Source organism: Gouania willdenowi, chromosome 13 (genome assembly GCF_900634775.1).
Source record: "Gouania willdenowi chromosome 13, fGouWil2.1, whole genome shotgun sequence".
Lineage (NCBI taxonomy): Eukaryota > Metazoa > Chordata > Actinopteri > Blenniiformes > Gobiesocidae > Gouania > Gouania willdenowi.
The window spans coordinates 24,305,268-24,330,319 of NC_041056.1; the positions used below are offsets into that span (position 1 = coordinate 24,305,268).

Sequence of the window (25,052 nt, forward strand, 5' to 3'; positions counted from 1 at the left end):
ACATATAAACACTGAAAATCAACAAAATAGACTTAATATGGGATAGAGTGGTAAAGATATATATATATATATTACAATTTTTAATATTTTTTTTCTATGTGGCAGCTCTACGCTTCCTTAGTTATTATTGTTACTGAATATCAATAATAAAAAATAATTAAAAAGCCCAAAATAAAGAGATTTTCTGATGTTTTACTACTAATGCAGAAACAGTTCAGTGTTTAAGCACAAGTTCAACCTCAAGTGCTTTTTATAAAAAGAGAAAATGTATCAAAATTAAGTTAGTAAAACTATAAACTATACAATTATTTTACTCGCTGTGATTAGTCATGACTTTCGTATTGGGTTTTTAGTCCGTATAGTTTAGTAATCTACGTATTAATAGCAAATAGAAGTACTGGCCAATGAGGGGCGCTCACGTGACCTAAACTGACCAATGAGGGGCGTTACATACGATACGGCTACGTACGGATAGTTAAAGAGATTCCAGGGTCGGAACAGTGAGTGGTTGTGTTTGGACACGTCAGCTTTTAGAGTCGGACTGAATTAAATGCCGGACGTGAATCACTTCCTGGTTTGTCTGTCTGTATTGAACTTGATGGATGTAGCCGGATTTGAACAGTTTTTGGACTGTTCTGTGTAATTTGTGCTCCTGTCGTCTCTGCTCGGATGCTGAAGAGTCTCCAGTGTAGAACATTGAAACGGTGAATGCGGTAAAAGTGGCTGCTTGCCGGTGATTGGCTCTGTGATTTGTGTTGGCTTCAGTAGTTGGCATGCTGTCATTAGCAGGTAACGCTCGATCCATGCTCGCTGCTCTGCTCACCTCTTTGTTTCCTCCTCATCACTGCATATCTTTGTTTTTTCTGCTTGTCTAATTCTGTACATTTATGTCATGTGGCAATAGATGAAGGATGTAGTTTTAACCTGCCTCTGTCCTCTACCTTAATAGAATAATATCTATAATCACATGAATGAACAGCAGAAAATAGTTAATTTCTGCTCTTTTGTTGCTTATACTAAGACCCAAATTCTGAGTTTGATGATTTAATGTGATTTTTAGGTGTTGTCATTTTACTATAATGTTATTACTCTTTTTTAAATCTTAGAGCTTTATACAACTACTAATCCAGTATTATCCACATTATAGGTGGGAACCTCTGGGTACCCAGAGATTATTGATATATTGGTCAGAAATCAATCTACGATAATCTATGACGTAACAAGAAAAAAAAGATGAAGTGAAAAAAATACAATTTTTTTATTTTATATCTCTGAAAGTCAATAAATTTGAAAAGTGTCCTATGAACACTGACACTATTTTTTTTTGCCACATTTCTGTAAATAAGTGTTAACATATCAATGTAAATGAATAAGTATCTCCAATCGTGCTTTCTGTAAACAAAAAATAGGGTCTTTGTTACCAGTGACACCATTATAGGGTTAGGGTATTGGTTCCTTCCACAACCAGTGACAACATTTCTGTGGAGACCTACCTGCACATTTTAGTGAAAAAGTAGAAAGGTTTTGAAAATTTAAAAAAAAAAAAAAAAAAAAAAATAATTAAAATCGACACTTCGCGCGAGTAAGCCCACGTTTTCTTCAGAATCCCCAAAAAATCAGTCCTAAGTGTAAGCTTATTTATTTGTTTATTTATTTAAAGGTTACCATTTTATCACTAAGAAATGTTACATTGTTACTGTAATATGTATTATTTTAACACAGGAATTAAGGGTGTCGTGATACGATATTGATATCATATCTCGGTCCGATATCAGCAAAAAAGTATCGGCCTGCAATACAACTCCACTAGATAATTAGTTTTTATTGGATTCATAGATTATTTTTCAGGACCATCTAGTTTATTTATTTTTATTCTATTACATTGTAAAATATGCCTATATTTAAGTTAAACCAGTGGTTATTTTGCACTTAAAAATTAGATATATATATTGGATTTAGTGAGGTTGTTTTTTAAAGTTTAGGTTTGCCCTTGAGTAGAATATTGTTATATTTAACGTTAAAATGTTAGTTAATAATAAATGGGTCAGTTTCTCTCATACCTGCTGTTGCTGACTATAGTTCTGTTTGAGTGATATCACTTGATCAAGATTCCACATTTGAAAATAAGTCATAAAAGTAAATATGATTTGTGCCAAGGCTGCCATATCTGTATCGTATCGGAAGTTAAAAAGTTGTTTTGGGAAAAAAACCCGTAAAAGAAAGCAAACCACTCACAGAGACAGGTTTACATCAACTAAAGTAAGCAACTAACTTACTAAGTCACTGGTTTATGACCATTAGTCTTGAATCAAAAGCAACGTCTTTGTTCTGACAAACACTATTTTTAAAAAACTACTGCAATGATGGTGAAAAAAGTTTGTGATTAATTTAAAAGGTGTGGTTGTAAAAAAAAAAAAAAAAAAAAAGAAGTACTTTACATCTACTATAGTGTATAAAAGGTTTATTTGCCCTAATTTGTTGTAAACATTCTTAATAAACCAAAATATTGCACATTGTATAATACACTAAGTATATATTGTATATTTTACTTAATTTTTGATTGCAGAAACTCCATAATTATTGGTACATAGTATACTTTGTGACCTGTACTATTTTCCTTGGTTACATATTTGAGTTGTTATATACCGGATGTATATATTTGAACGTGCACTGCCCAGTTGTAAGGCAACGTCTGCCGATCAAATTTTTATTTTTTCCTATGTTCTTATTATATTTTTTTTATGAAATTATCCAAACTAAGTTCTCTTGTTTTTTGCCTTTTGCCAAAGCACAGACTTTATTTATATTGAAAAAATGTGCTGTATTTATGTTGTCTCGTGATGCCAATCTTATTTTAACCTTTAGATCTAAAGTTTTTTCCATTTACTGTTGATTATGTTTGATATTGTCTTAGTTTCATCTGCATGTCCTCATCAATTCAAATCACCTATTAATCATTTTAAAATCATCATTACTAATACATTTTAGTGCACATCAACTTAACTCACATTTTGTGGCTATTTTCTCAAACTGTTTGGGGGATCATGGGTGGTTGTTGTCCTTTCTCCTGCAGATTTGCTGAGCGCAGAGCCGGTTTGATGCCCGCACCTCCGTCATGGAGCCTTCAGATCAGAACAGGAGGCAGAGAAAGCCAGCGGGAGCTACGAGTGCAAACACAAACGTTAGATACAGAGAAATGGGCGAGATGAGCTCCTCTGAGGCAGAGGTTGACGAGGACATGGAAGGTCTCATCAGAGTCCCAGACATCGAGGACAGGAGGCATCACAAGGCTCAGTCAGGGATCCGGGGCGAGATGGGCAACGTGCTGCTGCTCCTGTTCCTCTACGTGCTTCAGGGGATTCCTCTGGGCCTGGCGGGCAGCATCCCTCTTATCCTACAGAGCAAACACGTCAGCTACAAGGATCAGGCTTTCTTCAGCTTCGTCTTCTGGCCGTTTAGCCTCAAACTGTTTTGGGCACCGCTAGTAGATGCACTGTACTTCAGCAGATTTGGTAGACGGTAACTACAACCCTGGGCACAGATTTGTTTTGTATTACTATAAACAGATTTTAATGAGTTGTTAGTTCACATCAGGGTTCTCCAATTACCTTTATTACATCATGTCAACGTTGCCAAGTCAAGGGCCAAATTGTCTGTTTTTTCCATTTGACTTGTAATTATTGTTACAGTTTATGTACAGATGTTGTTTCCACCATTACTAGTGCTATTATTATTATTAATATTGCACCAAAATGATTTTTTTTTCCTGAAAATGATAAAAATCAAGGCTGAAAACTGAAACACAGAAAGAAATTATTGAGCCAGTTATTGATACAAATGTATTTATGGCTCTGACGGTGTACTAACCTCACTAAAATTAAAGCATTACCATTTCGGTAAATTAATACTAATGCTTCAAAGAATAAATCAATCAAAAATATATGGAAATTTGTATTTGGCACTGACATTCCAACAAAGCACAATACAAAATCAAAATATGTTTACCTTGACCCCACTAATGTACCGTAAATGGCACTTCAGTGTTTACCTTTTGTTGTTTTTTCTCAGTCTCAACCTCTACTTAGGAGAAGCGTTGGTACCCAGATGAGTTAAAATATGACCGCTGCACAGACACTTTGACCCGTATCCAGACACGCGCATAATGATGGCGGTGTTTCCTGTTTCGGTCGGGTTGTTTCAGTGAAATAACCTGAAAATTTTTCGGTTTTTCCTTTTCTTTGTGCAGGAAGTCTTGGCTGGTGCCCACACAGTACCTACTGGGTCTGTTCATGATCTACCTCTCCTCAACAGTCGACTCGCTCCTTCAGGATGAAGGCGGGGCTAACGTTGTAATGCTCACTGCGGTCTTCTTTATGCTCGCCTTTCTGGCAGCCACACAGGTAATAGTGATTCAAAGGTAACCAGGGTTGGGGCCAATTAAAATTGAGTTCAGATAATTAATTGGCATGGACTGATAAGTTTCGTCTGATTTCATTGACAGATAAAACTGTGCATCATCTGCATAGCAATAGAAATTTATATTATGTTCTCTGATAATGTTAGCTAGTGGAAGCATATATAATGTAAAGAGTATTGGCCCCACAACTGAACCTTGTGGAACTCCATGATTAACTCTGGCGTGCGCTGAGGAGAGATTCTTAACATGAACAAAGTGGGTTCTGTCTGATAAGTAGGATTTAAACCAACCCATCTTTAATTTCAGAAACACTTTCCAGTCTCTGCAGTAATAGATGATGATCCACTGTATTGAAGACCGCACTGAGATCTAAGAGCACCAGAATTTAAGACATGGGTCATAACTGACCAGTTATCATAAGGGATGCTAACAGAAAGCTAACACAAGAGGAAGGTTATGTTTTAAGGACTTATTTATTAAAGGCTCAGTAAGTGCAAATAATTGTACTTGAACTTAAGTAAATGAGAACGTAATTGTAATTGATTTTCAGGGGGGAAAAAATAATTGTAATTGTAAATGTAAGTGGGGAAAAAATGTGAGTCACTGTGATTGCAATTGAACATGGATAATTGTTGAAAAGGTAAATGTAATTGACCCCAACCCTGAAGGTAACACATCCCTACCCCCAGATATGGGTGATTTATCTTTGTGTTCTCTGACTGTGTGAAAGGATATAGCAGTGGACGGCTGGGCTCTCACCATGTTATCTAGAGAAAACGTCGGCTACGCATCCACATGTAACTCTGTGGGTCAGACAGCTGGTTACTTCCTGGGGAATGTGCTCTTTCTGGCTCTGGAATCTGCAGATTTCTGCAATAAATACCTCAGAATCATTCCAAAGGACACAGGCATCGTCACCTTGTCAGGTATTTAGATTTATCAAGAAATATTTGTTTTAAAAATGTGTATAAGTGGAAGAGGAAAAGAAAAAGTGTTGATATGCTTTGAATTGTTTATCTGGGCCAGAATTTTTGTTTTTTTGGGGAATGGTCTTTCTGGTGTCCACTACACTAGTAGCCATCTTTAAGAAGGAAAACGAGCAAGACAAAGGGAAGAGGAAAATTCCACAGGAGACGCAGGGCGTCCTGGAAACGTACAAGCTGCTTATTTCTATAGTAAAGATGCCCACAGTCTTTACCTTCTGTACTCTGCTGCTCACTGCTAAGGTATGTCACATGTATTTATCTTTACTTCACTATCAGGTGTTTTTTTTGCATTTCTGCAACAAGGGCATTCTTTGTTGTTTCCAGGTGGGTTTCTCTGCAGCAGATACAGTCACAGGTCTGAAGCTGATAGAGGCTGGTGTTCCCAAGGAGCAGCTGGCGTTGCTGGCAGTGCCAATGGTTCCTCTGCAGATTCTCCTCCCCGTGCTCATCAGTCGATACACAGCCGGACCCCGACCACTGGACATTTTCTACAAGGCCTTCCCTTTTAGGTGATAGCAGCGTCACAAGCTAGATCAGTTGTCATTGGACGGCATTACTTTGATACAGGGTTTGGGGTCAATTTCATTTTTCAATTATAATTACATTTTCAATTATTCATGCTAAATTATAACTTAATTACGATTACGGGGACTGCCATTTTTTCCAATTACGATTCAAATTACAATTATTTTTCCCCCTGAATGTCAGTTATGCTCTGAATTACCAAAGTTCAGTTACAATTAGCCTTCCTCTTGTGTTAGCATCTCTTATGACAACGGCTCGGTTTTGACCCATGTATTAAATCAGCTGTAAAATACACTTACAATTATTATCTATCATCCAGTTTGTTTTTCATCCCTTGGTTATCTTGTTAGGCTTCCTTATCCATGACAATATTGTTTTTGGTGTCAGAATCTGAGTCTTTTTTCTATCAGATTTAGATTTAATTTGTTTAAATGATCCCCAAAATTTCCAGACAGGTAAACTTGGTATGAAACATATTTTAATATTTGTTGAGCCACAGAACTGTAACATGGTTCCCCAGTTTTGCATTTAATTAAATTGTAAATGACAGTTTTTATAGAATTTTCATGCCAATTACATTTTCTGAATTTAATTACAGTTCTATTACAATTAAAACACCTTTCCGATTCCAAATACGTCATAATTGTAATTAATTTTAAATGACTTGATTACAATTATAATTGACCCCAACCATAAAGCTGTAACATGGCTCTTCAGACAAAGTAAATTATCTGAACTCAATTACAATTCAAGTAAGATTACAACGGTGAAAGAAATTTGCATATATAATTACGCCATAATTGTAATTAACTATCAATTACGCGCTTACAATTATAATTGACCCAATCCCTGCTGTGATGCATGGAAAATTGAGTTTTTGTTGCTCTGACACAGAATGTAATCACTTCTGTGTAAACATCCAAACACCCTCATCTGCTCTCATTAGGCACTTTACACGAGCAGTTACGTCCACACAAAGTTTAGGGTTGGGAGGATTTGACCAACATGTTTCTTGCAGTCCAGTTGTGTTCTAACAGTTCTTTCCTCTCTGTCAGGCTGCTCATAGGCCTGGAATATGCTGCACTGGTATGGTGGACTCCCAGTGTAAAGCAAGGACCAGGAAGCTTCCCACTTTACTACTACGGCATCGTACTTCTTAGCTACGCACTGCACCAGGTTGGTTCATTTGGCCTTTTTTCTACGGCTACACCAATTCCTGCCACTTCTCCCAAATACTTTTGTGGTGAAGAGCCAAAGCAAAGCTACACATGAAATCAAAAGGGATCATAAACAAAATGTGTACTATAAACTATAAAGTCTTTATTAAAAACTTTGGAGATATGAGCTTGAATCCAGGCCCGAGTTATCAGGTTTTTACACGTGGGCTGTGTTCGAAATATCATACTAACGTACTACTCATACTAAGTCTGATGTCAAAGTTAGTATGCTATATAGTGTGTTCACATTAGATAGTATGGAAAGATTGAGAATGCAAGAAGTACCCAGATGTATACTATAACCATGAATTTTTAACGCTTTTGTAAATAGGGCTCTTGTTTTGAAGTTAACAGGAAATTTAGCCAGTAGCACCATAGAGGGTCTCCGAAATGACTGCATGGAATATGTTCCCACAAGTTTTATGGATCAGATGACCACATGTTGACATTCTACTTTGTCACTTTTTTGCTTAAAATGTTTTCAGAACTTTCAAAGGTGGCGATTTAATATAAACTAGTGCAGAGTGTAGGAAGTACTGTATGTCTTGCTATAGAAAAGTGGGAGGTTAAGTAGCTTTATCATGGATGGTTAACATGAGCACTTTAATTCAGAATAAAAGTTAAATCCTCTTTAAACTGACCTTGTAAACACTCAATTCCTAATGCAAATTTAATTCTGAATTACACACACGCATACGCAGACATACAATTTTTTTTTATTACTCGCCAGTTAAGTTACAAATGTTGCTCACTGAGGACACTTGCTGGTCAATATTTTATTCACGGGTTGGATTTTTTTCCCCCCGGATATTAGACCCACTTAAGTAGTCTTTAAAAGCCCTTTGTGCAGTAACTCCTGTAGATTCTACGCAGCTTTCAACTTATCCTGAGTTACCATGACTACCTGTTAACATTGAGTTGTTCAAAGCCACATTTAAGACAATTTTATGAAATTATTAATGAACGGTATCATTGCAGACCAAACAAATCCAACGTTGCAGCACTTTAAACCAAGCAGCAGCCATGTTGAAAGTCTCAGGTCAATCTGAGCCTGATTCACAGAGATATTTGAGGAAGAGACACAGATATTCCTTGAGTTTATAGATAGACTTAGCCTTAGTGTGCTTCAGATTTTTGTCGTTTGCAGGTTCGAAATACATCTTAGAAGTATACCTCAGTGGGAATCATCATAATCATACTTTGTAGGATATAGCAGACAGTATTGTAGTGCATAGTACGGAGTGTGCCCTGGTGTTATTCTATGTTTAATCCAACATGTGTGACAGTGACCCTCTCTGTGTGGGTCATAGGTTGCTCTATACAGCATGTACGTGGCGTGCATGGCGTTCCATGCTAAAGTGAGCGACCCCCTCATTGGTGGGACCTACATGACGCTGCTAAACACGGTCACTAACCTGGGAGGAAACTGGCCCTCCACTTTGGCTCTGTGGCTGGTGGATCCACTGACTTCTAAGGAGTGTCAGGGCGTTGCTGGGCAAAGCTGTGGCTCTACAGAGGAAGCAGCGGTGAGTGAGATGAATTGTCTTTGTTTTTAAATAAATCTAGGAGAAATCCTCATGTCTGTATCCTGTCTGTGTGAAGCTGTGCACTAGAGAAGGCGGTGTGTGTACGACGACTCTGGACGGATACTACGTGGAGTCTGTGGTGTGTGTGGTCATCGGTCTGATCTGGTGGCTGTGGTTAGGGAAGAAGATGAGGAGGCTGCAGGAGGAGAGCCCTGCAGCGTGGAAATGTAAAATGAACCGGTGACGACACTCATGGCCTTGTATTAAATGTTGGACATGTAAACATTTCTCCACTTCTTGTGGTCCTGCTTTAAAAGAAAACAATCATCCAGTTAGGTCACACCTGCTCCCACTCCAACTGAAACATTCAGTCATGTTTTTTGGGAACATTTCACTGTTGAGAGACGCACAGTCATGTCAGATCCATATGTGGTGGACTTTTAGGGTTTTGGATACCAAAGGGAGCGTCAGTATTTAGTTTTATATTTTCCTTAAAACAAAAGTTAATAGTTAAAATCATTAAATGGATTAGAGAGTTTAATCCAAAACAAACTCAAGTCTTTAATCAATATAAATTCTACCGATTTTAAAAACTTGATTCATCATTTTCAAGAAGACGTGATTTTAATTTGAAAGTCCAAATCAATCACTCCATGTTTGACACAGATCTGACTTTATAATTTTGACCAAAAATATTACCTTTTCCAGAAATTTTTAGTATTTTTGATTTTATCTGAACATTTTGTGTAATCATTCCTAAAGCACGACTCCAAGGTTAGACTGACTTGTTTTTTTTTTTTTTACTTTGTTACCTGAAATTCCTCATTAGGACATTGAGGAAATGTTTCAATCTGCATTACTTGATGAATTTACTTGTTTCCAAACAACTGAACACAGTTTGTAATGCCTTTTAATAAAAACAATGCTGTTGTCTAGAAAAGAAGTTAGATGTTCAACCAGCGTCTTTGGAGAGAAGGTGTTTTAATTGTGTTCTTTTATACTATTTTACAAACTGAATGTGTATCCTGTTAAAGTTGGTGTGAAACATGTTCACATTGAGTCTCTGGTTATATTTGATATATAACGTTACCAACTGATCTGAACTGCTTTCTTTAAAGCCTCATCCTTCCACTTTCCTTTTTAAACAATTGTTTAAATTATTTTCATTTCACGTTTTGAGTGATTGCACTACATTACATTTTGAAATGATAAAACAAGTGTGTAGTTGGAAATGTTGAAAATTTGAATAAAATAATCAAATTAAAACAGGATTTTTCCTGTGACATGCTTCCAATGTTGCACAAAGTGTCGCCATGTTTCACTGCTTTAATGTGAGCTTTCTGCACCAATACTAATGTATAGCACAAGAAACACACCTTTACTTTAAAACTCTTTAAGACTTAAAGCTGCATACATCATCTTCCACCACTTTTTCACACAATCTTTTTTTTTTTTAATCCCATTAAATGGTAAAATTAATGCATGTACATTTTCTAAAGACAGAAAAACCTCATCAAATACTTTCTTTTAAACCAGAGATGAGTAACTTAACTCCTGGTGGGCTACAATCTTCATCTGATTGAATAGAGTGGCTCTTTACAATGCTGCATGTCATTATTTTCAACTTTACAAGAGCATGTAAGACTGCAGCTCTCCAGGACTATACGAACCTATTATTCAGTCCTGCAATGGAAGCTTCTTCACACACAACACCTTAGACATGATCCATCTAAACTTACTGGAGTTTAGCTTTACTCACACACAGCTTGCAGCTCCTCAGACACATTTTCCAGTTCAAAATGAAAATAAGCAGGCGCTGAAGGCTTGATAAATGTTAGGATGACGATGATGACGTTGCACAAACTCCTGCAGGCTTTGACAGCATACGCAGTTTGCATATGAAAGGTTTTGGTTTTTCATTGTCTCTGGCATCCGTTTCTCTTTTTTTTTTGTTACTTAAAAATATAAACAAATGAGAAAACAGTCAAGAAATAAACTCTCAGACGCAGTGGGTCATAGGTTCATACGTAGATGCTCAGGCCGTTTGGCCACCACGGGATAGGCTTGATGCTTCATCTGGGCCAGGTTGACCCCAGCAGGCTGACGTATAGGGAGAGGAGCGGAGGCCTCAGAGTTGGTGGTGACGTCCATCTGTTCAGGAATGGACAGTTCCATGGCCTGATCCTGAGAAGCCTGAAGGACACTCCGACCTGCAGCAGGGAACGCAGGACCACGGGGCCAGCAGTCCCCAGCTGGGAACTTAACAGGGCTGAAGAGGATTTAAAAACAAAAAAATAAGATAACTGATGCCATTAATCACACATGTTTGGGACATACCTGAGAGGAGTTCTAGGGCTGTCCATGATCCTTCGAGGCGAGCGGATTTTTGGCTCAAAGGAAAACCTTTCTTTGATGTTTTCCAAGACTGAGGGAGCAACATATGTAAAGCCCTAAAAAAACACAGAACGGGAGAGGGAAACCAGAACATGTCACACTAACAGCCAACTTTGCTTTTCCAAAAAACTATTTGTTACTACCTCATGGCTTCATGCAATACTGCCCCTAAATAAACTCAATGTTACCAGATTGTTATTTCTACATTTTTACCTTAGCCATTGAAAATCAGTTGCCCCTATTGTTTCTACTACAATAAAAACCTATTTACAGTAAAACAACTTTACTTTCTCTCAGACACTCAAAAACTTGATTTTTGCCTTCTTTTCATTTAACTTCAGTTTATTGTTCTGCTAAATAAATCCACAGCAATTAAGCTTAAACTCAGAAAATTGTTAAACTTGCACAATCTTTTGACGTTTTGTTAAAGAGCTAAAAATCATCTGATCAGTCAAATAAAACTTTTCATCCAAGCCTCATAACAGCAAAGCATCACCAACTATTATACTCGTCAGTGTAGATATTATTATTCATAAATTACCAGAAAGGCCTGATTGGCGCTTTCACTAAGCGTGGAGTCATCAGGGCTGTCTACTGGTGTCTGACTGGTGAACTTTGAGTCAAACTGGCTGACGTCTTCAGCTGATTGCTTCAAACACAGAAGAAAAGAAACCGTTTAGATGACAAGAGCAGGTGTTAGAGCCATAATGCAGACAAAGTGAAAGACAAGGTTCCAATTCATGAAACCTTTTTTAAACTCTGTTGTCTGCACATTACGACTGCCTTAAATGTACCTCCTTAAACAAAAGGAACGCCGTGAACACTTCAAAAGAGATTATGTTCGTATCATCTATTACTCACCAGAAAAGGCTTAAAAGGGGGCTCCACTTTACGCGCTAACAAATCCTCCCAGTTAATGTGTCGAAAGAAGGGATGAGCCTATGGGAAAAGAGGAAAAGTGATTCATTTCTATTTGACATTAAGTCAATGACAACACAACAGATGGACAAAAAAAACATTCAGTTGCTTCCGAGTGTGTCTGTAGTATTAGGGTGGTAAATATAGATGTGAAGTACACAAAGAGTAGATGGACATAAGAGTCTCCAGGTGTGTGTGTGTGTGTGTGTGTGTGTCGTACCACAGAGGAAATGGTGTCCTCTGTAGTCACAGTCCTCGGCTGTGTTTGAAATGGCACACTACCCACTACAAGCTCACTGAGTATATACTCTCTACTATATACTATGTATAGTTAGGATAATGACTGTTCCCACTGAAGTATACTTCCAAGTTTCCCCAAGATGCATTTCAAACCTACAACGTCAAAAACCACATTTTCTGAGACCCTCCAGTGTGCTACTGACTAAACTTCTGGTTAAAGGCAGGGTAAGTAATTTTTGAATACTAGCATGATTTTGAAAGTATCATCCTCCGAGTACTCCACTTTTATCCGCCCCCTCCCCTCTGTGCTCCCTCTAAAGACACGCCCCTCACTCACATGCACAAGCGCCGGTACTCTTTTTTTTCTACTTTTTCTGCCACCGTCTTTCTTTTCTTTTGCCTTGTTAGCAGGGCAAGCCGTAACCAGTAAACGGGTAACTTCTCTGCCGTTCTATGGTCAACTTGCAGTGACAAAGCTAACTCAGTTTTAACTCTCTCACCGGTGACACACTTTGAATGTGGGCTCGTGCACGCAAGGGGTCGAGAATGAGCAGGGAGACGTGATTGGGTAAAAAAAAAACGAACCGTCTCTCGACATTGGTCGAAGTTTTTACAGGCTTACAGCTGCTACAGATGATGGATATTCTTCGTTCCTTTTTCAGAGCACATAAGATCTTAATTTCTGTCAGGACATAAAGACAATTTCAACCAAAAACAAGTGTATCTGGAGGAAATTACCTACCCTACCTTTAACCTCAAAACAAGAGCCCTATTTACAAAAGCGTCAAAAACTAATGGAAGACAAGAAGAGATGCTTTTGGTTTTTATAAAAAAAAAAAGAATGTTTGACTTTCAGCTTGAAGCCAGTCCCAGGACAATTTTACATTCCGCTTGCAATACATCATGGGGCGGTTGAGTATGACTAGTGTGCCCACAGTGCCTACTTTAAAAATGTCCCGATATTGTATACATCTGGGTATTTCTCGCATACTTAAAGAGAGCTTATGTGCATTGTCATCATTAAGCTTTAGCCTAAAGATGATGATGATCACTGATCAGAATAAAGAGCTTGTTTACAATTTTTCCAACAGACATATGACAACCAAATTTATTCTACACACTGAAGATGCAGAGGTGACAATTCATCAGTGCTTTTAGACTCACTTGGACTTCAGTAGCATCTCCCACTCCTGCTCCCAGTCGTGATGAGGCATTTCTCTTCAGCAACTGCACAATATTTGGATGAAATGTTAAAAATAACATCAAGACACCATCATTCTCATGTCTGTGTAAAATAAATAGTAAACATAAGTAGTACCCTCTTCAGCAGATCTCTTGCTTCCTGTGTCAAGTAGGGTGGAAGGCTGAGCTTGCACTTTAGGATCTTGTCAATGGTCTTTTTTCGGTTTTCTCCAGTGAAAGGTGGCTATGAAGGTAAACAGTGTTTATTCTAAAAACAAATCTAGACTCCTGTACAACAGGACAGCATTTTTTAGGTTATTATAAACCAGACTGACCGCTCCAGTGAGCATGTCGTACATCAGTGCACCCAGACTCCACCAGTCCACTGCTCTGTTGTGCCCACTTCTCATCAAAATCTCCGGGGCCCTGTTAATGAGGGACAAAGATACATCTCACCACTGCTATACATTGTCAATACAGGGGAAACTAAACAGATAAAATAAGACTTACATGTATTCAATAGTTCCGCAAAAGGTGTGAGTAACCGTTCCATCATGAATTGATTCTTTACACAGGCCGAAGTCTGTCAACTTTACGTGACCTAAAAACAAAGCACAGGCTTTCAGGACAAAAACACTAACAAATGATTGGAGTAGTCGTCTGCATGCCTGGATGATGCCAATACTTTTGGTAATATAGTGTTTATAAATATATATATATGTGTGTGTGTGTATATGCATGTATGATATTCTTACCTTGGTTGTTGAGCATGATGTTCTCAGGTTTCAGGTCTCTGTAGATAATGCCCTTTTGATGCAGGTGACCCAAAGCCATGGAGATCTCTGCCAGGTAAAAGCTAAAGCAATAAACAAAATATATATATATATATATATAATGTATTAAGAATTCATTAATTGTACCAATATTCCTTGTTTATGAAGTCAGACAACCCATCTCTTACTTCACCAGATCATATCGTATCTCTACAATAAGTCAGTTTATTCCAGTGTTTCTTTAAAATGTGTGAAGTGTACATCGAGGGCTCTATTACTGCAAATCTTAGAACAGCTAGGGCAACTAGCGGCCTGGGGGCCACATGCAGCCCCGGTCTGATTTTGTGCTTTTGGTTCTGATGATACTAACATCCTCTTCAGCATGATTAATCCTGACTTAGACATGGTGTGTTTGATCATCATGTAGGTTGTTTGTTGCTGTTGTTTTAAACTCACCCCTTTATTACAGTAAATTACTTGAAACAGGTCTAACAAATAACCTGAGATTTATCATTCGGGAATTAACTGTAGAGTAACTGTTTTGTATAATATTTTATGATTATCTTATATATGATGCATAATGAATTTATTCAATCAATATAAACTAATAACCTCTAAAATGATCATGCGGTGTAATACAGGATGTAATTGAACAAGCCAACAAAGCACCTAAAGAATCAACCACATGAATGTATCCATAAAGAGCACCAAACCTGTTTTAATTGGTTCACTCTTCAGAAGATCACATTAGTGCATCAGGTTAGTGTAATATTGACATGAAAAATGTGGGAGGTCAAAAATCTTGTTAGTTTCTGGTCGTCTTTCTCTGCGTCTCTCACAGGCCAGTTTGATCGTCCTCTTCATGTTCCCACACTTCATGGTTTCCTTTTCTCCAGGCCCAGGGCCAATGTTGGTCATGATGGAATGTCTGGTATTTATAACACAATGTGTATAGACTTCTGTTTTGTGTTAATGTTTGGAGCATGTCAGCGTTCTGTGTACACACGTCAAGCGGTATGTGTCTGTCTCTGTACTTCTTTGCTCACTGCTGGAGTCTATGTCAGAGTCTATATGTGCACATATGTGTTAATCCTTGTCGCCTGTTTACAGTCATGAAGTTTGATGATTGTGTGTTCCTTTGCACGGCTATGAAGTCTGTTTTTTTAAGTGCTGCATTATGATCCACTATGTTGTGTCCAGCAGACTTCAACAATGGACCAATGAGCAAACACATGTAGTACTAAACACAGTGTTTGAATAGCAGATGTGGAGATTTAGTTGCGCTTAATATCTATGAAAGACCTAACAGCATGACGGCCACCTACAGAAGATCTTTCACTGATAATATAATGTAATATAAAACAGCGTTGTCAGCTGAAGACATAACTTTCCAATGCTTTAAAAGGCCCATGTTACACTAAATCAACTTTTCTGTGCTTTAAACATCATAAAGTGCTATATGGACTTCATGCACATGGCCAAAGTGTTTTTTTTCATTGATTCCCTCAATCGTTAGTTAGAGGGTGATTTGCTCCTTTCTTACTGCAGGGTGAGCCCAAACACCTCGCTCCAATTTGATGACGCGTTCCCACTTTGATGACGAATTTGATGCAGCACTGAGCTGGAGATGTCGCGCCTCCAGGAAACTCTCTGCAGTAGTTGACATGTAAACAGACACGCCCACAAAGGTGAGCATTTCAGCATCCTTCAGGTAGGGCTATGTGTGTATTTTCTACAGTCTATGTATGTACCGGTGAACACCCCACCCCCAAGCTCTGTCTCGTGTTTATAAAGCAGCATGAGCTCAGCTACGGAGTGGGTGGGAGGAGGGCGGGCCGTCCTAAGGCCCTACGTCACCATGCAGGGAGGAGGAAGTCAGTGTCCCGTCTATAAGCACGCCCACTCATGAATATGCATAAGTAGGCCGCAAATCAGCCTGTTTGTGTAGAATTGCTGAGAAAGTGACTTTTCAGAGGCTAAAACTCTGGAAAACAGGCGAGTTTGGAAAAATAAACCTCCAATACTGTTTTTGGGGTTCTTAGAACAAATGGAGATGGGTGAAAATTACCATGATATGGGACCTTTAAGGACTTAAAGCTGATATCCGGAGTTTCTGAGATATCTATGTTTATGTATCATTCTTTTGAAATGTGAAGAAATACCAAACTAGTCTTTTACTATTGTCTATTGCCGGTGGTCATTCATATATGTAAATGTATATCCTCTCTTTTCATCCTCCGGATATCAGCTTTAAAGCTAGAATCAATTAAGTTGCAGGATTGGCTTCAGTTAAATTCTGACATTTTTTAACAGACCCTTAAGACAGAGGGAGGGTCGCCGGTTCAAATTCACTGTGGGACCTTGAGCAAATCCTTTAAACGTAAGTGATTCCAGTACTCTCTTGTAAAAGAGATTCTTAATCTCAATGGAGAAATTTTCTGGGTAAAAAAAAAGATAAATATTTTAAAAACTGTCCTCCTTTTGTTGTAAGGTAAATTGTATCTAATCGGTAGCCGTGCAATTTACAGGTACCATCAGTATATTTCTGAGTAAAGACAAGAGTGATATAATAATTAATATAATCATTTTGTTCCAGGCTGTCATCTTCGTGTGACTAATCCACGTCTTTGAGAAGAGACAGGGAGAGTCAGACATGCTTTGTACTGCGTTCACAAACAGTCTGAACTACATTTCTTACCAGGCTGTATCTTCCATGAAGATGCCCTCCCTCTCCAGCTGCATGAACAGCTCTCCTCCTGCACAGATACACACATTCAAGCTATGGTCCACCGTTCTAAACATGTATCCATTACTTTAATTCGGAATTACACAAATATTGGAAAAAACAGAGAGGAAAGTTCAGGAGAACTGAATATATGTTTGTTTTAATATCATCGGCAGAAAGTGGGAAAATCTAGTATTTAGACTACATCTAAGTTCTCCACTCAAGCCGTACGTAGGTCCTCTAAACCAGTGGTTCTCAACCTTTTCAGCCGCGACCGCCAAAATAAAGGTGCCATAAACCGGGGACTCCCACTGTACCTAAAGGTGGTTGAACACAGACATGAACATTGTCATGTGGAGACAGGACCATCTCTAAGTGGGAATAAAGGAGAGAGATTTTGGGGGCCATCCATAAACTCAGCAAAATGATGATCCATAAAAGTTGCAAATTAGAGTGGGCCAAAACGGAAAGAAAAAGTGGTAAAAATGGTTGAAAATGTCATTATTGGCTTAAAAGTGGCAGAGATGGGGAGAGGGGAGTTGGGGTAATGTAATTTAAAAATTAGGAACAATTAGTTTGAACTGGCAAAAATATGGGCAAGATAAATAATGAATGTGGATAAATTGGCAAAAAGAAGCATCAAATATGGTGAAAAGAAAAAGGTTGAGAACCCCTGATCTAAACATCATCATGAATATCTCTAGAGGGACACTGACCACACAGGTACTCCAGGATGAGGTAGAGCTTTCCTCCTGTCTGAAAGGCGTAGATAAGGTCGACTATAAAGGGATGCTTGACTTCCTCCAGGATGTTCCTCTCTGCCTTGGTGTGAGCCGTGTCTTTAGCATTACGTACAATCATAGCCTGGTGATCATGAGAAACAGCATTAGTGAATACAGCATTAGAAAACACTAGCTGTGTAGGAGAACATAACATTTATTTATCAATGTATCACTTCTTTGGATAAGTTATGCATAGGCAAACTTTCAATCAACTCAGATATTTGTAAATAAAAACAAACACCACAAGTCATGCACTCACTCTTATCAATAGATTGTTTTTTATTATTTGGCCAGCGCCCCAGAGCTACTTTATGACCCTTAATGGCCCGGCTTTATCAACTACCTCGAAAACAAACCACTGCATTTACAAGCCCTGATACTAATTTATGAGCTGTCCTACGCTCACACAGATGGAAGAATCAAAGTCATCCATCGACAATAACTATGGTTGTCTGCTATATAAAAAAATCAATGCTTGAGTGAAGTGAATGAACGCAAAGCTAAATATTTATACACTCACTAACATGCACCTGAAGGAGACCTTTGGGAGGATATCACAGATCAGCAACTCACAACGTTCTTGGAAAATGTTATCGCAGAAGACTGAATGTCACTGAGATATAAATTCAAGTCACAATTTGAATAGTAGAAACCAAGCTGACATTAGAAATAAACAAATGATAACGAGAAGTTTTGAGAAAACCTTGATAATCCAAAAAAAAGGCTGCAGCAAATCATTGCTTTTAACAAACAATGAAACAGGATTGAGGTCATGTATAATTGTAATCACGTAATTGATAATTAATTACAATTATGGTGTAATTATAATTTCCTCAAATCTGTTGCTGTTGTAATCCTATTGAATTGAATTTGGTTGAGATAATTGATTTTGTAATTGTAATTGTCATGGAAATTCTCTGAAAAACTGTCATTTACAATTTAAATAAAGGCAAACCTGTGGAACCATGTTACAGTTCTATGACTTACACATACAGTATACACATGTAGTTATCAACTATTAAAATATGTTTCATATCAACTTTTCCCACTATCTGTCAGTTGTCTTCAGGATCATTTTACCATTCAAATTGTTTAATCTGGGGATATAGTGACACAAAAAGGTCTCAGATGCCCACATCAAAAATATAAATATTTTAATTGATTAGGAAGCCTAACAAGGTTACAGCTGATTTAAGACATGGGTCCAACTGATGCCAAGAGATGCTAACAGAAAGCTAACACAAGAGGAAGGTTACGTTATAGAGGCTTATTTGTTAAAGGCTCAGTAATTGAGAACATAATTGTAAGGGATTTTTTAGGGGGAAAAATCCCATTCACCGTAATGATAATCAAGCTGTAATTGATCATATTTGCATTCAGATTGATAAAAACGTTAATTTGCAAGGAAGCAATAATACTCAAAAGAATAAATTAAACTATAGCAGGTTTATTGACATTCCCCTCAGGTCACAACGAGTAACAACAGTTATTCAAGGCCAACTGGCAGAAAACAAGAAGTCATTACAACATGATCCAAATTTAGGACGTGTGCCTTAGATTGTGTGATTCTCTGTGTCCATCAGCTCTTTGAGCTTTTCTTTGTGCCTTCGGCGCAAGGTGTTGGACTTGGTGATAATTTAGGCCATTATTGACCCAGATTTTCCTTCTCCCTGCTCAGCAAGGTGGTCTGCATCAATGTGAAGTGTGTTGCACACTTCATGCAGGATTTTGATCCTTTTCTTCAGCTCTTCGACTTTTAACTGCATTTATGCCATCAATGCTATGCTAATCCTTTTCTTACAAAGTGTGCAATGGGCTTCCCAGTTGTTATTCTCCACTGGCTTTATCCAATCTTAGAATTTGAGCAGGAGTCAGAAAACTTGCACTTTCCCATTTTTGTTTTTTCTCGTTGGTTTTCGCACCGGAACATTTGCTGTCACGTGACGTCGCACCCGTACGCCAGCGGCCTTGAGGCGAACTACTGTAGCCCCGAGTATGCAACCGAGTCAAAGCTTGAATACCAACAAAATTGAATACCTCATAAAATCGCGATTAAGACGTTTCTAATACTTTTTAAGGCCCTTAATTTTCCCGTAATTGATTTATCAACTTTTCATATTTTTTTTAAGACACCACAGACACCCTGTAAGAGTAACAACCCATCACTGTAAAACAAATGTTTCTAGTGTGAAGGAGAAACACAAAAGTACCTTTTTTAAAACTTTCATGGCAAATATTTTTCCTGATGCCGCTCCGACAACTTTGCGAACTTGGAAGACCTGGAGAAAGAAAGAAAGAAAGAATAAACTAGAAATACAATTTGGAAAAAAATTTGGTGATTAGAAGGAAATGTTGCGTGTTAATATTGGCCTTTGATTAACGTTAAACCTTTTTTTCCCCCCTTTATCTGTTCTCTTCAGGGCTCAGTGAAGAGTCATTTGTGCATCACTGCAAACACCAACCGTCTGTCCAACTACACCCTTTGCCTAAGAACTACTCAAAGCTGTTAAATCATGGTTACGCCCAGAATAAATCTCTGCATAAGTCTCAGTTTTACCACTGTGTACAAGACAAACCAAGTTTATCCCACTATTCATCGGGGCGGCTCTCAGCTAATATCTATACAGTTTCCCTTTAGTGCTATTTTTTAATCACACAATACTCCCCAGCTCTGTTTTGCACTACGCACCTTCCCATAGCCGCCCTTTCCCAGTACTCGCAGCAGCTCAAAGCATTCTGGTCGGATGTTCTCAGTCCCTTGATTGACGTTATCCTCGGATATCTCAATCTTTTCACAGTCATCCATGTTGCTGCAACGAGACAATCTCAATGTTTTACTTCCATGCTGTACAAATAGAATTATATAACTCTCTTATATATGACATTATAAAAAGAAGGAAAACTTACAACTCAAATCCACTGCACTGGTCCATGATATCAGTGATTTCGGCCTGGAAGATAGAAATCAAAGCAGGTATTAATTTAATTAGGTCACTTTATTTCAGCTGAGAAAATGAGATATAAATGAACAACCATCACTTTAGGCATGCAATCTAAAAGTGATGCTGTCACATTTTTATATAAATACATAGATAAGGGTATAAGGAAAAACTGACTCGCCAATATATCACAATATTTCAATGCACAATTATCGTATCGATCCAAAAAATGGAAAAAAAAATAGATTTTTTTAATCATGTTTTTAAATGGGGGGAAAAAAAAAAAAAAAAAAACATTTAATAGCGCTAATATATGCATAGCACGTAAACGCCTAGTCACTAGGTGTCAGTGAACCACATCAGACCTTGTAAAACTACGTCACTCCTCAATGCATTTTAGCTGGAAGTTGAATGCACTTTACTTACATAAAACATACTGGGGACTTTTATAGATGTATGTGAAAATTAAAAATATAAAAAAGAATTTCAGAACTTGTAGAAGAATCTGTTGTAGAAGCAAAGTTCAACTTTTTTGAAAAATGTACTTTGACAGTTTGATAAACATACCACTTGTTTTCGAGTTAGTTACCATTTACTTGTTCTTGCAAGTTAAAAAAAAAAAGAAAAAAATTGTATTTCATATAATTTTGTACTTGTAAAGGTGAAATTTGTTTAGTATCGACATACATTGTATCGTGACATGCAGATTCATGGCAATGCATAGCCCTAATAGATATAAAGAAACATCAGATCTGATCATTTTCAATTCAACATTATTGTGGGACAAAGATTAAATCAACAGGAAAAAGACATTTAACAAATACACAGCATTGGTTAATTATAACAAATTTGTGAAGCTACTACGGTTTAAGTCTGAAGGAGTATTTTAGGTTTTTTGTTTTTAGCGACAATAAAAAAACAAACCGAGACATAATCAAAGTAATCATTGAATGTAACAATTGAGTTGCAAAGCATGTTCCTTCCTGTGTACAGGGAAGTTTAGTTCCACGTGCACTAAAGATGCACTGTGACGCAATGGAAGTCAAAACCAAGGGATGCAAACATAAGCATGTTGCAAGAGCAGAGGCTTAAAAACCACAGACAGAGCGTCTCACTCTCTGCACTGCTGTTAAACCAAGAGTTGTATTCTCAGTAAGTAGTAATATTACACACAGGGGTGACCATGAGTGGTGCACATGTGCAACCAACATAACCAATGACCACTGAACCAAATGTTGTGGCCTGGGTTTGGGCCTATGAGCTTTGGGGATTGATAAAAGTAAACAACAGGAGTTTGAGTCCTGATTGGGAGCTGATTTGTTTTGGTTTTTCAGCCACACGTTGTCACTGTCCTGAGAGAAGGGGCGGGGCTACAGAGCATCAAACAAGAAGAAGGAGAGAGAAACATGAGAGGACTGAGATATACAAACGTTTGGACATATTTAAATTTCATGAACAGTTCCAGGGCATTGTGTGTGTGTGTGTGTGTGTGTGTGTGTGTAGACTGAACCATGTAAACATTTTAAATCACAGGTTCCACAAGGAACCTCTCAGTACCTCACGATAACAATCACCTCACGATATGACAATACTGCAATTATCGACACATTAGTCAGAAATCAGTCGATGATCATTTATGACATAATGACATATTTTTTATCTCTGAAAGATATTGAATTGAAAAAGTGTACTATGAACAGTGACACTATTTTAGTGCAACATTTCTGTAAATAAGTGTCAACATACCAATGAATAAGTATCTCCAATAGTGCTTTCTGTGACATCATTATAATGCAATATTCCAGTAAACATTATATTGGTTCCTTCAACAAACCGTGACAAAATATATATATATAATTTTTTAAATCAATACTTAGCACGAGAATGTATTGATAATTGATCGTGCGTAAAAATATCACGATATATCGTCATATCGAGATATTGTCACACTCCTAGGTTCGACTAATAACCTGCACAGTGACACCATTATTATGCAATATTCCAGTAAACAATATATTGGTTCCTTCAACAAACAGTGACAAAATATATATATATAATTTTTTTAATCGATACTTAATGCGAGAATATATTGATAATCGATCGTGTGTAAAAATATCACGATATATCGCCTTATCGAGACATTGTCACACTCCTAGGTTCGACTAATAACCTGCACAGACCCATGAGAACATGCCTGATTTTAAATGAATAAAAAATAAGGGGGGGAAAAGCATTTGACTGGGTCTTTTAATCGTCATCATTGTGACACTCATTTTTATGTATGCATTATAAATACTTTTACTCTTTTACAAGTAATTTAGTAATGTTTAATGTAAGTTACAATAAAATATGAGGAGCCACCAGGGAGTCAAAAGCCCCTAGTGTCAAACTCAAGGCCTGGGGGCCAAATCCGGCCCTTTAGATTAACCAATTCAGACCACAAGACAAAAGTAAAATTGGAATTGAAAACATTATTACATGAATTACCAAATATTAAGTTGTAGTTTATAAAATGACAATGTTTGGAGGGGGGAACATTGTTTTGTGCCCATATCACACAACTGTAGTCTTATTTTATTATAAATTGTGGAAATAACTACATTTTCTTAATTCCAGCATTTTCCCACAAAACTCTTCTAAATTACCTAAAAATTGTCACATAATCAAGGATTTTTGAAGTGTTGATCTTGAAGGTACGGTGATATCCGTCACTTGTTGCTTGGATATTGTCAGCGCCTTTCAAACTGTAGTGAACAACTTAAAATTGTTCTTTTATTTCTAAATGATCAACCTTGGGGTCACCTGGACAAAAAATGGTGTTCCCCAAAATGTCTATTAATCATAAAATAAAATAAAAACTACTGATTAAAATTATATTTTTACATTTTTTTTAATTCTTTGAAGAAAAAAAAATTATATGTTGTTTATTTGCTCATTTTAATTAATCTATTTTGCACAATAAATAACACAATATAGAAACAGATATACAGTGCAGGAAGAGACAAAAAAATCAAATAATAATTATTTTTAAAATTAAAACACCAGACAATCTTAAACGACTATTCTATACTGTCACTTTCTCACATATAAATCGAGTTAAAATAAAATGCAGTTTAAAATATCTGAGCTGCCATTGATTGTTACTGTATGCACTGATAGTGGATACACTGCATTTAACACAATATAAATAAAAACGTGTTCAAAAAACGAAATTTAGAAGAAAAATAAACTATCTGAGGTTGCCAGAAATTTGTGATACAAATGGGGTCACGAGAAGAAAAAGGTTGAGGACCACTGCTTTAAAGCAATTATTATTATTATAGTTGGTTGTCAGATATTGGCACTTTCAGTTTTCAGTCACTTCATGAGAAAAATTCATATTCTGGGGTTTTAAAGATGAATATATGCATGCATCCCTGTATTCTGTTCCTGAGGTGTAAAATGTATTTCTGGGGGGGAAAAAAAAAAAGTGAGCAGCAACAACACAATGTGCTCCTATAAGAACCACATTAAATAGGTTCTAAGCACACCCCGTGATTCTATAGGAATACAGCATGTTTAAAAGTGCTGTTGTGGCAACTTTTACAATGACTCCACAGTGGGGCCAAAATAAACTGTTGCACACACAGACACACATTAATCACTGCAGCACCTCCGCCCAAGTAACGGACGCTTTAAAGTTTGACAGCCCCGTCAGTGAAAGTCAGCGGGGGTTTAAAGGCAGAGTGACAGCTTTGACAGCAGCAGGACAACATAGTGTGAGCGGAGGCCCGGTGGGGATCCCAGATGCAGGAACAGGCCACGGAGCGTGCAGCCTTCCCCCGGGCAGCTAACGGCTAACACCGCGGAGCACCGGCGGCCTGTGCGGGGACAACAGCCCCTGTTCATGTACCTCCTCAATCTCATCGTCGGAGACATTCTCCTCCGGCTGGTCCAAGTCAATGTCAAACACTCCAGCCATGGTCGCTCTGTCACAGCACGTTTAGCAGGCGCCCCCCACCTCATGGACAAACACACATCTCCGCCATAACCGGCTACTACAACGAGCATGCGCACTGCGGAACTAACAAAGGGGCGGGGTCTAAGCGCGAGTAAATGCACGCTGTACGAAAGTAAGCAGAGGAGAATGTATGAAGGTAGATTTGTGACTTTATTATTCAATAAAAATTAAAAAAAAAAAAAAAATTAAATTTTTTTTTTTTTTTACTTCAATCTAAGAAAAACTTTTTCAATCAAAGAAAAAAAGTGTTCAAATCTCTCTTTTTTTATTGCATTTGAACAGTTTTCTTTTTTGCTGAAAATATCTGTTTTTGATTGAATTTTTTTTTTTTCTTTGATTAAAAACAGAATTTTTTGATTGAATAACAAAAACACAAATCTACCTCCTCATTGTTATGGCATGACACCTGTCATTAGCATGAATAAAGT

The 25,052-nt window shown here is 37.6% G+C and overlaps 2 protein-coding genes across 3 annotated transcripts; one reads left to right on the top strand and one right to left on the bottom strand.

Moving 5' to 3' along the window:
- Positions 1-502: 502 nt before the first annotated feature.
- slc33a1 (solute carrier family 33 member 1) lies at positions 503-9,842 on the top strand. 2 transcript variants are annotated; one of them, XM_028464386.1, is made up of 9 exons: positions 503-789; positions 3,074-3,519; positions 4,247-4,400; positions 5,148-5,343; positions 5,444-5,643; positions 5,728-5,912; positions 6,984-7,104; positions 8,456-8,671; positions 8,748-9,842. In XM_028464386.1, exons 2-9 carry the CDS (start codon positions 3,116-3,118, stop codon positions 8,913-8,915), a joined length of 1,644 nt encoding a protein of 547 aa, XP_028320187.1. In that variant the 5' UTR covers positions 503-789; positions 3,074-3,115; the 3' UTR covers positions 8,916-9,842. The 2 variants fall into 2 exon arrangements, with proteins under 2 accessions (XP_028320187.1, XP_028320186.1); XM_028464385.1 differs by having other exon boundaries at positions 504-704; positions 8,748-9,841.
- Positions 9,843-10,100: 258 nt separating this feature from the next.
- Positions 10,101-24,693, bottom strand: rps6kb1b (ribosomal protein S6 kinase b, polypeptide 1b). The gene is made up of 15 exons (XM_028464387.1): positions 24,517-24,693; positions 20,593-20,636; positions 20,375-20,495; positions 19,896-19,964; positions 17,620-17,767; positions 16,877-16,934; positions 14,161-14,261; positions 13,916-14,006; positions 13,741-13,831; positions 13,542-13,649; positions 13,388-13,450; positions 11,927-12,004; positions 11,607-11,714; positions 11,009-11,121; positions 10,101-10,940 (listed from the first exon to the last, which is right to left on the bottom strand). The coding sequence occupies exons 1-15, from the start codon at positions 24,583-24,585 to the stop codon at positions 10,685-10,687; spliced, it is 1,518 nt and encodes a 505-aa protein (XP_028320188.1). The 5' UTR covers positions 24,586-24,693; the 3' UTR covers positions 10,101-10,684.
- Between the last annotated feature and the right edge of the window lie 359 nt (positions 24,694-25,052).

Coding starts and splice junctions, on each gene's coding strand:
- rps6kb1b (XM_028464387.1), bottom strand. CDS start 24,585: ATGGCTGGAGTGTTTGACATTGACTTGGACCAGCCGGAGGAGAATGTC. Junction 20,496..20,592: donor CAGTGCAGTGGATTTGAGTT/GTAAGTTTTCCT, acceptor GTCTCGTTGCAG/CAACATGGATGACTGTGAAA. Junction 12,005..13,387: donor GAGATGCTACTGAAGTCCAA/GTGAGTCTAAAA, acceptor CTTTTCCCATAG/GCTCATCCCTTCTTTCGACA.
- slc33a1 (XM_028464386.1), top strand. CDS start 3,116: ATGGAGCCTTCAGATCAGAACAGGAGGCAGAGAAAGCCAGCGGGAGCT. Junction 5,344..5,443: donor AGGCATCGTCACCTTGTCAG/GTATTTAGATTT, acceptor TATCTGGGCCAG/AATTTTTGTTTTTTTGGGGA. Junction 5,913..6,983: donor TACAAGGCCTTCCCTTTTAG/GTGATAGCAGCG, acceptor CCTCTCTGTCAG/GCTGCTCATAGGCCTGGAAT.